General features: G+C 41.4%; 1 protein-coding gene across 25 annotated transcripts in view; it reads left to right on the top strand.

The window, feature by feature from the left end:
• PTK2 (protein tyrosine kinase 2) overlaps positions 1-17,301 on the top strand; it is a 198,973-nt gene that overhangs the window by 149,044 nt on the left and 32,628 nt on the right. For 20 of the 25 annotated variants that reach the window (XR_003252297.1, XR_003252298.1, XM_026058523.1 and 17 more), the window contains 5 exons: positions 92-144; positions 9,799-9,816; positions 13,689-13,745; positions 15,096-15,116; positions 16,174-16,271. Coding sequence is in view for 23 of the 25 variants with exons in the window: in XM_026058523.1 (XP_025914308.1) it covers positions 92-144; positions 9,799-9,816; positions 13,689-13,745; positions 15,096-15,116; positions 16,174-16,271 (247 nt within the window). In the remaining 2 variants the exon portion in view is untranslated. The remainder of the gene's footprint in view (positions 1-91; positions 145-9,798; positions 9,817-13,688; positions 13,746-15,095; positions 15,117-16,173; positions 16,272-17,301) is intronic. The other 5 variants (XM_026058527.1, XM_026058526.1, XM_026058529.1 and 2 more) reach the window with 3 other exon arrangements.

The following is a 17,301-nucleotide window of genomic DNA, read 5'->3' as shown; positions in this document are numbered from 1 at the left end:
GGGCCCGGCACTAGGCGCCCTGGGCGGGCGGGCGCCCGCGCCGCTGCAGAGTCATGTACGGCATTCAGCGATTTCACCCGCTCTTTTGCAGGCTGGCCAACAACGAGAAGCAGGGGGTCAGGTCGCACACGGTCTCCGTGTCAGGTAAGGAATCGTTACGGGGTAAAAAAGAAAAAACAAAAAAGCAGCAGCGTGAGGCTCGCTGGCGGCCGGCGGGGCGCTTGGCACCGCAGCCCCCGTCCCGCTCCCGTGCCGCGGCTTTTCCCAGGACCATGCCAGGGCTGCCTTTGCAGCGGGATTTCGAAGGAGAGGCTTTCTCCAGCTCTCYGTCGCGTCGCTGCCGAGGACGGCCGTATCCGTGCCGGAAAGCAGGGCCAGAACACTCCAAAGCAAGGCTTGGCTGTAAATATTTCCACCGCGTTTTGTAATGCCATAGAATATTTTGGAGCATATTCATATATATATATGCTGTATCTTAAGTTGCTTGAATATGTGGCGATCTGTAACGCGGTTGCAAAGGAGCAGCTTAAAACAAGGGAAAACAGGTAATTAAATATTAACAGTCGCTTTTCTGAAAGAAGCAGCTTAACAGCTCATTTTGTGTAGCTGCCGTCGAGATCAAAGTACGGTTACATTTTTCCTGTTGAAAGTCACTGCAGTTAATTGAAGGGTGAGGATGTGAGGTAATATATGTTGTTTTTCTAGCCCATGGGCTTCTAAGATTTCTGTTTGGAGTTACTGTATTTTTTTTCTGTTTTTAACRTTTTTATACTTGACAGCGAACATTTTTCTTTTACAGAGTCTGAAAAATCCTTCTGAGGGACTCAGTGTCCTTCTTAGTAGGAATATGTTTCTGAATCCTTGCACGTAACGTTTACGAAGGAGGTTCTCCACGCAAAAGTGTACCAGTATTGTGACATATCCCTGTAGATGTACACAATATTGGGCCACAAGCTTCAGGAAGCGTTTTTGTGACCAAAATAACTGCACGTTCTTGACTCGCAACCCCACCGTAACGTTTATGTGACCAATTAGTCGCACATGTTAAGAAAACTTGCATATTTCTCGCAAGAAGGAGAGAAGATGTCTTGATGTTTAATTCCCGACTTTTTATGCTCCTCTCCCCACCCCTGTCCTTTTTTAAAGACGGTTAAGATTCCCCTGTTGGCATAGCAAGGCCAAACAGACCTTGTGCAGGGAAATAAGGGAGGGGATCTGGCATTCAGGTGTTCACCTAGCCGCGGAGGTGTAACAGAGCTTCGCAGGTACTGTTACCTCTCGGAGTCGAGTAGCAGCTCGGGTTGCTTCAGGACCTGCCCGGCAAGCTTGGGGACCCAGAAGCAGCCTGTTCGCTCTCGGTTTACCCGCACGGCTCATTTTAGCTGTCAGAAAGAGTAGAAATTCCTTAAACGAAGAGGGCAGCGCTTTCTAATTGCTCCGCTTGCACAAAACAGCTTATCTTCAGGAAAAAAAAGAAAGTCATACTTCCTTGCCACCCTGTCAGTTTTTCTAAGAAATCCCATATACTGTCATTATTGAAAAAATCATRGTAATAAACGATCCTTGATTTTATTATGGTCCTTCACAATCCTTTATTTGCAGTCTCTTTGCAAATTTAGCCAAATTCAGGCATTGCCTGATACACTGTATCTTGAATTAGTGTTGCGTCTCAGAGTGCAACCTTGCCTCTTTCCTACTGAAGCAGCAGTTTGTGGTTAACGTAGGGAAGTTCATCTTCATAGCACCTGACTCGGGAGGTTAGGGTGTCACGTGAAGACGAATGGTTGGCAGACAAGAGCTTGGCTGGGGAACCAGCCTTCGAACACAGCATCCGGTAAAACGGGAGAGAGGCAAAAGCAGCAGCGCTGCGGGATCGCTAGCTGTTCCCAGCGAACACCAGGGAAGCTCTCAGGGACCAAGCTGCCCCGTGATGACGTAGGCAAAACGGGCAGCAAACGTCCCTCCCTTTCTTTCCGATACCAAAATCAAACCCACGTATGTATTTTTCTTGTGTTGTAGTGAGGGTTAAGATCTTTCCCCAGTGAAATCGTTATGCTTGATACTTGGGTTTTATACCATGTTACAAACCACTGGAAACGCTGGCACAAGACTGGAATGATTCGAGTCATTGCATCTATTATTCAGTCTAAGTTTGCTCTTCCTTTTAATAAGGATAGGTGGAACACTTCTTTTTCTTTTTTTTCTGCCCCRAATTTATTTGAAGTGCATCAAGTGGGGCATGGACGTCAGGGCACTGAATTTCTACCACAGAAATAAAGTCATCTGATAAATGTTGTCCTTGGGAGGTGCTTTCCTTAAGAATTTGAGTCCCCGAGGGTACCGACTTGTTTCAAACGCAGCAGTACTTCACGTAGGCACGAGGAAGTGTCGCTCCTGCCGACGCCTGTAACCGATACCCCGGTGTTGGACGACGGAGGCGACAGATGCATGAAATGTTGGGTTGACCCGAGAGGGCCGGGGCAGCGGAGCCGGACAGCTGGCAGCATCCAGCACAAAGCCAGCTGTGGGCGATGCTCTCGGCTTGCAGAATAAGGGCTTTTCTCTGGTGGCATTGAAATGTCTCGGAGCGAGAGGCTTCCAGTAAGACGAACCTTTATAACTTATTGACAGCTGTAATGTCCTTGAGGCCTTCAGTGGCTGAAATCATAAATTATCTCTGCTGCTTGTTTGCAGTGAGATCGTGGTTCTTTGCTGAGGCTTCTCCCAGTGCTAAAGCTTCGTAGCAAATATCTGAGCCGGGCATTCGGCAGAAAAATTAAGCAGTTGGACGTATTTGTAGTCTTAATACCCTTAGTTCAAAAGGAAAGTTTCCAAGTGAGTTCCCCCCCGCCAAAACTGGAAACCAGCAAGTGCTGAAAGCCAGTGTGGAGCATGGTTTGGTCTAGAAGTTCAGGTATTTGTCTGAAGTTTTYGAGGTTTGCCTGTTAATCAGCCTGTTAATGAAAGATTTCTGAACTTTCTTTCCAAACTATTTATTAACATGCCTTGAAAAATGTCTGGCCTAGTGAAATGAAAACTTGTTCTTTCCAAGTATTTTGATATTCCAAGGCATACAAAGGTACAAGGTTATTAAAACCAATTTTTTTTTTTCTCTAACCTTAACTAAAGACCTTTTCAAACTAGTGGAGGGCGAAGCTGGTTCCAGAAATCCAAAGCATCAGATCACTGGACCCAGGAGCCAAGAAATGTTCTCTTCTGGCTGTGTGTCCCCGAACCTTGTTTGACCACATTGCTGTTATTGCCTGCCTTTTTCCATTTCTTCTTGCGCTGTTTGTCTGTCTTGCCYGTTTAAAACATACGGTCCTCGCAGCAGGCACCATCTTTCATCACGTGCTAATAAGATGCCTACCAGTTCTTCCCCAGTTTTTTAAGCATAGTAATAATGTTTATCCCTCACAACTTGTTATATTTGTTTGTGTGTGTGTGCGTGTGTGTTTATACAAAAGTATAAATAAAAAGCACAGTTAAGTTTGAGTTRGATTTCAGATTTCTTTGGTATCGATCTGATGTTTTGGCTTAAGTTACTGTGACTCACCCGAAGCAACTAGAGCTCTAACTAATAGTTAGATAGTTCCAGCTTTTATCGCCTTCTCCGTCTACATCCGTCTTTACATTAAAAAAGAAGTCTTTGTACTTAGCAAGAGTGTGCATTTGGGCAGCGGTAAGGCGCAACTGTTTGCTGTGTACTTGAAGTCAAGATAAACACATYCAGTTTGCAAGAAGTAACATAGCAGTTTACTATAATTTTATTGACTAGATTTCATGCTGTTTTGCTTGGAGCCTTTTTAAAGTGCCCTGCTCTAGTCTGCAGGAACTTACTTTGGCCAGCAATTTGTTTTGAAATAGCAAACGTTGGCCTTAGTAAGGTGAGGCACGTATTTCTGATGCATGTATTTCCAAAAATAATAACTTACCTAGTCAGTTATGTATTATAAGTTGTTCTTCATAAAATGAAATCAGTAAAGCCATAGTTTGCTTGCTCCCTTTTCACATAAACTCCTTCTAACATAGAGTTCCTTGATTTCTCCCCACCGCCACCATCCCTCCTGTAAATACGACTAGGAAGAATAAATATCGTACTTCTGCATCCTTTGGCCAACCTTCATGCTTCCTTTGCGTGATTGAATCCTGCGGCTGTAAGCTCTTCTAATCCTGGCTTTACCAAAGCCTGTGTTACACGCAGAGCTACAGAATACGACGTTTTGGGCCCGTTCATTTTGGGGTGGAAACGTGTTGAACAAGCAATCACAGTTGACGCTGGGATATTCTGGTCCTGGTGGATAAAATAATGCATCTGTGAGGAAGAAACCATAACTAGGGGAAGACGAATAAGGAGGAAGATGGGCCCTTCTGCGGGCACTAGCACAAGGCACGTCCTTGAGAGGGGTTTAAGGGCTGGCTTAGGAGCCAGGCTTGGGTCGTGGTGCRTGTTGGTTTTGCAGCTTTAATATGCGCTTATTTGGCGATGGGAATTGCAGGGTGTTTAAAGCTGTGGTTACAGACATTACAGCAAACTGTTTACACCGTCTAAGTAACAGATCACACGCCAGACCTCTTTAATAGGGAAATAGGCAACTGAAAGAGAAATTTGCTTGTCCTCAGGTTCCCTGGCTGACACGGCTGTCGTTAGTAACGCAGACAGCGTTTTTAAATGAAACTCCAACTGCATGCCGTGCTTTGGGGCTATCCAGGAACATGCCCCGTATAGGAGAAATCCGCTCTCTTGGAGAAAGCTAGTTTATTGGAATTGAAGGATTTTAGCATCCGGGAAAGACTGGCTTCTTAGCACGTTTCAGGTTTCTGCCGAAGAATCATCAGTTTATAGTAGCATCATTATGGGCGCTGAAATCATGTCCTGGGACCGAACTGCCGATTATGGCAGATCCTCAGCTTCAGGCAGTTGCCATCTCATTCGTGTCACCTGGCTTAAAAAGGTAAAGAAAGTTGGAGGACAGTTTCGCTTTCAAAGGAGATTGGACATAATACATCTCTGAGAGATTCCCAGTCGCTTGCTTAGAAGAACGAAGCATAGCAGGAGCCAACTGTCAAAGTGCAACGGATGGGGGGAAAAACGCTAAGTGCATTTAGCTGATTTCAGTATTGCAATTAGAAGTGAAATGAAGGAGACGTTGGCCGACAGAAGGGCCTGAACGTCACCCTGAATGAGGAGGGCTCGTGACAGGCAATGCCGTGAGCCAGGGTGGGAAGGCAAATAAGGTTTTATTGAATCACTTCTACTGGCACAGCACAGTGCGTGCTCTATTCTGCGATTCCTGTGCTCAGAAGGAAGGTCTCTGAAAGGGTTTCTTGTGTAGGACTCCCGTTCCCCAATTCCCTTTGGATAAGTCGGTAGGGGAAAAGGAAAAGGTGTTCTTGGCCTGCGTTTGAAAAGTGATTTTTTGTTTTTTAATTTGGACGTGCTTATTTTATCAAGTCACTTCAAAAAGCCAATGCTGAAAAGTGCAGGTAAACAATTTTTAAGATGAGAAATTTATCTCCGGTGCTCAGGAGCGTGTCTGTTAGATCAGTTTATATCTGAAAGGACCATACTCTACAACCTACTGTTTCCGAAAGGAAAAAGACTCCAAAACTCTTAGCATATGTGGTTAGGCACTGAAGTTATTCAGTAACTGGGGGAATGTAAAGACTGTGTACAGCTATAGATCTCCTGTATGGTCACAGGACTAGGAGCTGTTCAAGCCCAAGTTTTAACAGATTGCTTTTATAACCTTGGGCAAGTCATTAGCCTCCAAGTTCATGAAGATTACTTTTTTCTCAATTAACCCAGCTGCTCTGCTGATTAATAAGATAATATGCTGAAAATATCCTTGCTGCTGCTAAATTACAGTGTTTGGGATTCCCATCACAGTTGAATAGACTGGTGTGTTACCTTCTTGTATTTTAGCCTTGCTGAACTACTGATGCTTCTTTTCTYGGACAGTAAGACCAGACTGGACTGCGGTGTCAGTCTAAGGTGATTTCTTGTGTTTAACCTGATTTTCAGCGCCTGGGAAGTTCTCCCTGTTTTCAGGGACCTGGGTCGCCAGTTAAGGAACGCTTTCCCTCCCATGCTCCTCCCTTAGGATCCGTTCTTTTGATTTGAGCCAACGCTTTTGCACTGCTAGTAATGACCCTGTAGTACAACTACGGAAATGTCCCACACATTATTAGATTTGCTTTTTGCTATTTATGCATAAGCACATTTGCTTTGACAAATACATTTGGTAAATATTCTAACCGCATAATGCTCATTTTATTTCAAAAGCTTGAAAACAAATAGATTTATTCCTTCTAGAGATTTTTTGGAAGCTTTTCTCAAATTGTTTAATTCAGGAATATAGGACTAAAATAGAATGGGAATATAATTTTTTTTTTTTGTAGCTAGACTTGAAGATATGATTTTAAGACAGAGGCAAACTTCTGTTTAATCTAGCAGAATAGTTGCATAAAATTTAACTGTGGACAGTGGATCATCAGGGCAAAGTTTTAAATGCAGGCCATGAGTTGGACTGAGTTTCTTGAGTTTCCRGGAACATACATACAGTACGCGATGAATTAGGAACACCTTGAGCATTTGCTGAGCGCTTCGTCTGAGCTAGGTTAGTCAGGCTTCAGGCAGCTGCTTGCTACCCGTGTGTCGGTACGAGGGAGCCCAGCATTTCATCTGACCTGAAATTATTTTTGTAGCCTGGGTCAACGTGTCAAGAGTTGCAGCACCTCTTCCCTTTCTGGGATAGCTTGCGCTGCTGCCAGTGGCTCTATGAGCCCTTCTGCTGTTGCAATACAGAGTGCTGTATTCCTTTTTTTCTTATTCATGATAATAGCAGGAGTATTTCTTCTTTTTCGTACTATGTCCAAAGCTTTGTTATGAAGCTCAGGCTTGCGTTAGAGTGATAGTGCTGAAATTTGTGCTGTTAGGAAGATACGTCCCTGTCATTTCCGTAATATGTCACGTAAATATTGGTGGTACACTAACTTACTGAATAATAGTTTTGCCCGCTCCTCAAACCTCCTTTGGTTTATAACGTTGAATCTCATTAACATTCTGTCGTTTTGAATGAAATGTCGGTTTTCGCAGTTGCTGAGCGAGTCCTGTTTGTTTACAGTCACCCTGGCGGTTTTGGTAATGGTACTTTGTTGTTTTGATTGGAGTTATCAGCTCAGCGAAGCATGAGTCGTACACAGCAGCACGTCACCCGTGTGATTTGCATGTGTGAGACTCAACCTGCAGCCTGCGGATTGGGCAGCGATTGAGCACATTTGGTACCGCCTCAAGAAATTCTGCACCTTGTCCCTCAAAAGCTGGCAACTGAAAAATTGCCCAGCTGTTTATAAGATGACGCTTTTGCATGAATGTATCTGCTTTGATGGTTCCTAGGTTGCTGGAGTCCACAAAAAGTATCAAGATTTTCCTTTTATTTTTTTTCCTAAAGAAGGTACCATAATTCTCTTTTTCCACTTTTGACTGTGACCAGCAAGTACCAGCAAGAGGGTGCAGGTTTTTTTGTTATTTGGTTGTCTTTTTAATCCACATCTCACGTCTCCTGAGATGGAGGAAAGAGGGGGAAGGAGTGAAGCAGAGGGGAGCAACCAGGTTGACACGAGAAGTAACGGAAGGAGCAGAGCTGTCCTCAGGCTCTGGCATCTTTTTGTTTCCTTCTCTCCTCTCTCGCCTTGTAAAACTGGTTGTGGTTTCTTTGTGTTCTCTCCTACCCCAAATCTCTCTCCTTACGATAAAAGCTGATCGCATGCGGGAGGGTAACCATGACAGGGGCCTGTGAGGACCTTGGAGCATTTTCTCCAGGAGGTCCTCAAAGAGTTGGAATATCTATTCCAAGTCAGGTCCACGCTGGGCATAAAACTCCAGGGAGTTATTTCATATCGTAATGGGCGTCCGTGCATAATGGGCGTTTTTGGTGGGATGGAGACAGCGAGCGCTTTGCCTTGTTCTGCCCAACTGTGCCGTGTGAACTACTGCTTTTGTGTTCAGCTCTTCTTGTGAGAGTCCAGCAGGTCCATACTTTTGTGTTTAAGTCTAGTGAGTGCCACTTAAGCCAGAATTTGCCTACCCCGCATTTCAGTACAAGGTAGGAGGGGAGCTTGCAAAAATGGATTAAACTTCTGGGAAGATGCCGTTCTTTGCATTAGGAACAGCTGATGTATATAGAGAGAGGATTGGCCAAAGTTGACTTTTTAATAGATTCTGCTCTCACTTTTAAGAAGTGAAATAAGAATAATTTATTGCCGGGGAAGGGAATTTTTGAGAAAATGCCTAACGGCCTCGGGAATTTCAAAACCTTCCGTATATCCGTTTTGCGTATGCCGAGTTGTAATGTAAACCTTTACTTTTTGTGTTCATGCGTTGTAGATGTGCTCTCTGGTCTCCTTTGGTTTTATTTCCAAATAATTTGTTTCTGTTTTTTCTCTTTTCTTTTTCTTGCCTCTTTGTAAAGGAGTCAATCACTGTCAGCATAAAGTAAAGAAAGCTAGACGCTTTCTCCCTTTYGTCTTCTGTTCCCATGAGCCGCCGCCTACGGGTACTGCACTGCTCTTTGCCTAGGCTGCCTTGTTAACCCCCAGCTGAATAGTGTACTAACTCGGTTACTGTCTGTTTGCGACCTTAGCGGCAGGTAAACAGAGCTCCAAGAATAATTTCCTTCAAATTTCTGCTGCCCTTGCCCTCCCCCTGAATTGGATTTTCATGCAATGTCGCAAACTTGCTGGTTGCCGTGTTTATGGGGGGCTTTGTCCCACGTGTCATATGCTACAATGACAAATACATCAGTAATTCCATTTGTGCAGCTCTGCAGTCCCCAAATACCCTTGGGGTTTTGGTTGTTTTCTTTTTTTGTGAATATATCTGAACTTCATTCTTGGACCCCTGATACAGCATGCTCATGAGTGAAATAGAATAGCAACAAGAAGCATCAATTAAGATCACTTTAAATTAAATATTGAATACCGTGATGCTTGTGGCTGCTTACTGGTTCAGCACTTTGAGAGGACCAGATTGGCTTTGTTAGGGGTAAAAAAGAATTGGAGGAATAGGGGCGTTATTTTTACCATATTCGTATGCATTTTCATTTTATTCTTAAATAATGTCTGAAGTGCATCAGCTTGTGGTGTGGGTGTTGGTGTGGCATACGGCCATTGCCGGGAATGCAGAATACAGTGTTTATTTGAACAGATTCCCTGTAGAGTTGCTCCATGTACCACGCATTTAACTTTCAAGTTTGTATAACTGTAAATGTTCTGTATAATTAATACTTACATTACTCTATTTCTTATTCGTGTCCTAGCGATAGCTTTAGGAGCACAGGTCCTTTGAAAGAGTCAACGCCAACCTGGGTTTTCAAAAATCATGAGTGTATGTGCGAAGCTTTGCTAGCCAAATTGAACTGACTATCTGGCTGTAGGAGATCTGTCTTGYAGTGGAAGTATTGAATTAAGCCACAAATTGACGTTGCTTAACGATGCATTGACGTAACTAGTTCCACTCCCAAATTTAATTTTTGTGTAACTTTGTGTTTGGAAGTCATTAACTGTTTGATCATGCGAGCTTCTCAGAATGTATCTCTGTCCCTTGGGTTTTAGGTGAGAAGTCTTAAATTCCACTACTTTTCTGGTTTCTCTTGAGTCAGGTATATAAGATAACTGCAGTCTTAATACTTTTGGATTACTCATGAATTTAATAGTATATTTTCCCCTCCCCCTTCTCTGTCCCTTCTCTCTCCCCCTCTGTTTTTCTCTCTCCTTGCATGCCACCTGGATCTGCAGATGAAATTAGTGGGGACGGTAATATGTTTTCTAGTCTGTGTGTTACTAACATGCAATATGCAGCTCTTATATCCATATACCGCTTAATGCACATTTCAGTAATCACTTTTATACAAATTTTAGTATTAAAAAGCAATCTACATTGGATATTAGCTAAGAAACACTGTACTTTACAGGCCACGCGACTAACACTTTCTGCTCAACTGGAGTAGAAAAAGGGGGGAAAAAGTATTTCAAACATGCGGGGATTTGGTATTGCATGTGTTTGCAGTGCAAGTTCTGGCATGGCGCAAGGGAGGTTTACGGGTTTTCAAGAGTGTCCATTCATTTTGATTAAAATGGTGCTATCGCACATTTTTCTTTGTGAATGAGCAAGTAAATTGGACATAATATAAACTGATAAATGAGTCTACTAAGTGATGCTTGACTTTAAAGGCATGGCAGCATCAAAGTGCTCCGTTGTCCTCTAGCGTTCCTTGCAAAAAAAGAAACTATGCAAAATGGATTAATTTAGATTAAATATATGAAACGTTAATCAGATTTCAGCTACTCTAAGGCCTAATTCTAACGGAAGATATGAAAAGGAAGGAGAGGAAAAGAGCTAGAGATAATGACTTTTGGCCTTCCTCTCGGTAAAATGTAAAGGGGTGTATAAATTCTCTTCTCCTTTCTCCCCTTCAGATATAAATCATGTTAAGGTAATGCTACCACAATTTTCTTTCTTTCCTAAACCATTAAAAACACAAAGGGTGGGTTTTTTTGTCATAAATTCAGAAATTCTATTTCATAGGCTAATCTTAACTTTTGGGTGCTTATCTCCTTTTATAATTTTTTGGGATCTGGGAAAAAAATATATAAAAAGGGAAATGTCATAGGGGGTAAAACTCAGGAATGAGCTGTCACAGATGTCATCTACAGGGATGTGTTTTTCCCATGCTCTAATAAATACATTTTGATATAATAAAGCTCCAATTGGCTAACTCACCTCTACACCACCACCACTGCATGCTTGTCCAGAAGAGACCTATTTGCTTTTCATCCAGAATAACCTAGGGCTGGCCAGCAGATGAATAAGCTCAGTCCTGTTTTTAAGATGCAAGAGAAAGCAGCAGGGAAGAGCCCTCTTTTTATATCTTAGTCTGTCTGGATTTTCAAAGCTAGAACAACTCCTGGAAGCATGGCTTTGCTGGGAGGGGGGTTAAACCTTGAGGGTGCCGCAGCCCAACCATGTTCGTAAAGCCACCCCGAGAGCCTTGCCCGGCTGAGTTTTGCTTTCCGCTCTCTTTCCGCGTGGGTCCTGCAAAATCCCTYGTGGAAGCCTGTCCTACTGCACGACTCTCTAGTCGTGGTGTAAAGTCTGCAAGCGATGGAGGTCACTGATGTCTTCGGTGCAGAACACTTTCAGCACTTGTCACTGTTACGCCTCGAGGAAATTTTCCTCCGATTCCCGAAAAGACTGGAGATATGCGGGAATTGTTTTCTGACTTCTGAACTATATATTCCTCTCCAAAATGTTAAATGTGTACCAAGGAACATCTGTTAATTGACTACATTTAATTTATTTGGATTGGCCAACTGAAGACCCTCCCAGCTGCTGTACGGTTTTGGGCAATGTATCAAAAGCCTGTAAGGTGGGCTGCAGTGTTCTGATAATGCTCTAGTATGGAGGAACATCATTAATTAAAACGGAARGATGAACGAGCCAAGTCATTTATCACATTTTATAAGCACTGTTCCATAATCCAGTGACAAATGTTTTGATTTTTTTTTTTAATGACCAGCATTGCACCGGTTCTAGTGCCCAGGTTCCTTCAATTCTTCTTGAAGCTGTTTATAATCTCACTCATTCATTCATTACATGCCTATATAAAGTACTCTCTGGTATCTGCCTCAAATAATAGCTTATAAAGGTAGCTGATATATATAGATAAGCGTTTTATATATATATATATGTATATATATGTGTGTGTATATATATATACATATATACACACACACATATATATATATATCAGTCGCGCTTGGCCTAACAAGTTAAAAATATCTCACCATAATATGACAGGAAAGCAGAACGATTTATCCCAGTTATGTTGCTATCACACTAATGTTTCCTTTCAGACGTTTTCTTTTTATTTTCAAACTAGAGCTTATTTCTCACAAAAAGTAAGTTTATAGTATGGGGAAGAAAAAAACATACCAAAAAAAAATTAAATAAAGGCTTCTTTCTTTCCACTGGGGTATGCTGCCTGTTTAGGCTTGTGCACTTTCTGTATAATACACTGAATTTTTGTTACCTGACTCTCTTTTGCCAGGTTAGATAGAGATTTATTTTCTATTTGCCTAGCAAAAATCTTAAATGGCATAGCAAAAATTGCTTGGCAAAAACCTCGAGTGGCATAGGATTTTCTGATTCTGTTTTTGCAAGATACAATATATTCCTATGGGTGTTTGGCAAAAAAAGGCTTTATTTATTTATCTGTTTTCTAACAGTGCCAAGGTAGGGTCATAAATCTACATTTAATCCCTAAAGTGTGCTGAACTTCAAAGGTTACAGGCAACCTGTAATTTCCTAATTGTCGAATATTCCTGCTGTTTGAAAATGAAGCCTCTTTTTCAYGTACCTCTATAATAATTAGGAGCCTTGCTTGGGTTTCAGAGTTGGCTTAAGTTGGTTGGACTGAGGGCTGCCAGCGAAAGGGATCATCCCATCCTTCTGTCCACTTTCTCTCCGGCTTTATCCCACTCACCATTTGGATACCCAACCTCTAGAAAGGATAGCAGGGAGGAGTAGGAATATACATGTCCTGGAGAGATGGGGAACGGGGGAGCGAATCAGGCCATTCAGAGGCAGCCCTGGATTCGATCGGCTGAAACCAACCCTGGAAACCACATAGCGACCTTGAAATTGTTCGGTTTTGAGAACCCTTATATGTATTTAAAGAAAGTTGGTGAACAGAATTTAATGGCCTTGCAGTGAAAAATCCTCTCGCTGTTGTGGATTGGGTTTGTCAACCAGAAGGAGAATTTATCCAGTTGTTAGGAAATGACCTACTCACACCGGAAACTCTTTAGAGCAAGAGGAGGATCTTCTGATAGGACTTGACACCATTTAGATCATTTTGAGAACTGATGATGTAAAAATAATAAGTCTTAAAGGAAGAAAAAGAGTCTTTTTTCTTAAAACTTGAGAATGCATGCTTTCCAAAAACTAACTGTGAGGTGTTGGTTCTTGATATCAAAATTGGCTAGTTGTTGGAGTGAATTTCCATTAAACAAGGAAAAACTAAGATGAATAGAGGAAGAAAGGGTGTAAGGCAAGAGTGTGACCTTGAAGGATCTTTATGCTCTAAGAGAATCTATGGAAAATTATTCACCTTACCACGCTGASCGTAGGTAGCTGCTGCCCTGGAACATCTTCCCTGTCTGTTCTGCCTGTTAGGTAGAACAAAACTAGCACACCTTTATTCACACTTCATTGAGAATAAAGGAATTTAACCTGTCGATATTTGCTGTTCCTATCCATTAACAATGTTGTTTTCTCTTTTTTGTGGCGGGAATTTGCTGTTAAAAATATTTTCTTTTTAAGTCAGCAGTTGAGATGGATTGGTTTCAGTTACAGAACTTACACTTTTTTAGAGTACAAATGAATTCTCCTTTTATTCCTTGTTAAATGCATCTACGTGACGTAGTAGAATGGGCACTGAAGTCATCATCACTTCCATAAGTAATTCATGCATGAGCAAGTTTAAGTCATGCTATTGTAAACGCCTCCCAGCAGCGGTGAAGTTGGGGTTGTGGTGTATCAGCGTTGATAAATTGGAGACAGTGGTAAAAACATTGAGTTTGTTTTCACTTGCTTTTCCCGAAACTCTTTACTTCCTCCCTTACAGAAACAGATGACTATGCGGAGATTATAGATGAAGAAGATACTTATACAATGCCATCAAGTAAGTATGCTAGTTAACTTGGGAACTTTTGTCTGACAGCTTCTTAGGTTTAGCGGGGACCGAATCTTGTATTTCAGCCTTGAGTAATATGCGTGCAAAGAAAAGCTTCATGGTGAAAGATGTTCTGAAAACTCATGCATTCGGTGTCTTTCAAGTTCAACTTTTGGAGCAATGACAACCAAATTCTGCAACAAGTTTTGCTGTTGTCAAAGACTTTACAGTAAAATCCCTTTTTTATCTCAAAATGCAGGATTTTTCATTATGATGATGAATACATGCTTAGAAAAAGCGGATATAATTTCTTTGATAAGAGCAAACAGTTTGGAAAGTCTCTAGCTTCTGCGTGTTGCTCTGTAGCTGTATCTCAGCCTTGCTCTGTGATAGACTTGCTCTAATTCCTTGAAGCTTTAGGAACATAAAAATGCAAAGTTTTTCTCAGTCTTCATCTTTGAAGTCAAAAAAACCCACAGCCAATACAAGGATGTTGTCTTCTGGCATATCTGAATTGGAGCATAATCCTGAATTGGAAGGTTAGGGTTCATTAAGTTAACAAGAAGGTCTAGTGTTGTCATGTTAAAAGTTGTGTCCGCACATTACGGTTGCGTTATGGCAGTCTAGGATTTCTGTAGAAACAGATAATCAGTGTACAGACCTGCAGAAATGTCAGGTTTGGCTATGATGAAAGGGAAAGATGCTGATAAACTGATAACCATGATCAGCTGGAGAATGATGAATGTGTGTAAGGATTTCTAGAGCCTCCCTTACAGGGGAGGAATGTTTTGTAATCATTTCAGCATCTACAATATAGTACGCTATTGTGGAAAATGCTTGAAAAGCAAGAATATATATGTTTTCCCAAAACAAACGTGTTTTGAATGTTGTGCAGTAAATCAGTACGTGACTCTACTAAAATAATTGCAGGATCAAAGGATACTGCGATAGATTATGTACTTTATTAGGTGTTAACATATTAACTCTGTATGTATTTTTTTGCAATCTTTTCACTTAAGTTCTCGTGTAAGTAGTTACTTGTGAGCTCAGCCCTGGATGATGCTGAACACTTAAGTATGCCTTCAGCTGAGACCCCCGAGATGGACCCTTGAAGGGAAGTTCATTAAGTGCRTTGCTGCACTGAAGGGGATTCAGGTGTTCAGCTCTCGAAGGACTGAGCCAGGAAAGATCACGAGAACAGTGCCATGACTTCTGTTAATGCAAACTTGAAATTGCTTCAGTGTGTTATTTCTTCAGTTTCTTTTTAAATGTTAAAAAAAATATATTTGTCCTTGTCTTGTTAATGTTAAGAAGCTATCTCTAAGTAAGCGTTTGATTTTTCTCTTAATTGCACTGCAGAAAGCTATGGAATAGATGAAGGTAACAGGAGACCCTTTCCCCATCTCTGTGTGCTTGCAGTTTGGAATGATGTGGAATTTTTCAGTTTTACTATTCACTTTCATTTAATAAGCATTATTTATTTATCGTTAAACCAGCTCGCTTGGGGATTTTAAAGAGGAAAATGCAGTATCTAAAACAAGAGATGAAAAAGACATTTATCGCCTTGTTATCCATCTAGAAGACACTATTTTTGTAGTGTTAATGAAGCCATAAAATAATCAGGCATGAAGTCTAAGCTGGTCGATTATATATATACTTTTCTCTGAATAGTAGAAGAAGAGGTGAAAACATAGTGTACATGTTTTTCTGCTATTCCTGAAATATTTTTCCATGTCTGCTAGAAATTAAATTGCAAACGAAGTAATTCAATTGCAACTGATTAAATGTTCTTCTGAAGTAGTGAGCCATTATTATCAGTAATATCCCCACTCTATTAAACCATAAAGTGAACAAAATTGCATAAGTCACGAAGCATCGTATCAATTTCATTTCAATTATTCGCTGATAGAAGTGTAGTGCACTCAAAATTCTGCTCTTTCATTTGATCTTTATTTGCCATGGTGTTGTTTCCATTTTTTTTCCCTGCAGTTACCTCTTTAAAAATTCTCCTGGCTCATTTGATGGTTCAAAGATCTAAAATACCCCATAGTGGAGTTCCCTTAAACGTATAAAAGCCTGTGTGCACAGGCTGTATTTAATACATTCCATATTGCCCTAGGCTGTTTGTGTTCTTTGTCTTTTGTTAGCTTTAATTAAGAAGGATTTAATTACATCTGTTGCATTGAAATAAATAATGCAGTCAATTTAGCAAATTCAATTTCAGAATTCCCTTTTCATTGCTTTGATTCAAACATTTGTTTAAGAGGATTCCACTGTGTGTATACAGTATTTGTATAGGTTGGTGTGCAGCAGATGTTAATCTTAGTTATTCATATGTGAGACATTTGAGTGACTGACTTTGAGTTTGGTATCTTGTGGATTATTTCTTTGCCCTTCGTCAGCAACGTGATATTTTAAGTGCATTATGCTCTTGCAGCCAGGGATTATGAAATTCAAAGGGAGAGAATTGAACTGGGGCGCTGCATTGGGGAAGGACAGTTTGGAGACGTACACCAGGGAGTTTACATGAGTCCAGTAAGTATCTCTTCTGAGTTAATAAAGCTGATGTCTAGTTAAAAAAAAAACATTGTATGCCTCTTATATGCCTTGGATTGAGTCCACTAGGAGAAGCAAACATTGACTGTGATTTACTCCTAAGAATAATAGGTGTGTGCAGCATGTTCTCCATGTTTGAGCTGATGTAGAAAACTTCCTCGTTCCAGGGTAATCGCTCTGCTCTATATCCCCATCAGGAAATAAATGAAAATAGCCAAGTGAATTATTCAGCCCATACCAAAGCTCCTGGCTGAGTCAGAATCGGAAGTCACTGCTTTTAACCCCAGCTGTATGCTCGCCCGCTCTTTAGCTTGAGTGTGTCCGAGCATGGTAAGCRCGTGTGCCCTTGGCCATGCCCCACTGTTGGGCATCCAGAGCTTCAGAGCCTTGTCAGAAGTTTGACACCGTATTTATGGGTGGTAAACCTAAGTTAGCTTTAGGTTTGACATTCAGTGCAGAAGCTGCCATTTGTGTCAGGATATGCTCGTCTGCTTGACTTTGGTGCGGGAATGGGAGAACTTTCCTGGTCACTCTGCTGGAAGGGCAGTAACCTACAACAGAGCAACAACCTTAAAACCAACGGGGCTGTTTCTACAGTGAGCACCTAACCATATCTCTCTCTAAGAAGCTCATATCTTAATAAATTACTATATTGCCCTGAAAGAAAAGATACAGAATAGTTGGCCATTGATCCAGCACAAGAGTCACCCCACTGAAACCAGAGGGGTTGGCATGACTAATCGCCTGGTGCTTATGTGTTTTTGCAGAATGCAATCCCAAAGATTAAAATTGCAGTTTAGATGGATGAAGGATTGACTTTGTGGAAGTAGGCAAGAGAAAGTTGTAAAATTATTTCACTTCAACAGAAAATTTCAAGGTTATAATGACTAAGGATTCTGCACATTTCAAGTGAACGCATCCATTTCTCATCTGAAAGGATTCAGGGGGTTGGTGTTTTGACAGCTAAACTAATAATTCATGTATGCAACAACCTAGCTTGAACTTCAGA

This window comes from Apteryx rowi, unplaced genomic scaffold (genome assembly GCF_003343035.1).
Source record: "Apteryx rowi isolate R43461 unplaced genomic scaffold, aptRow1 scaffold_148, whole genome shotgun sequence".
NCBI classification, from domain to species: domain Eukaryota; kingdom Metazoa; phylum Chordata; class Aves; order Apterygiformes; family Apterygidae; genus Apteryx; species Apteryx rowi.
The sequence above is the reverse complement of the archived record's forward strand: the minus strand, read 5'-3'. Positions and strand labels throughout refer to the sequence as shown.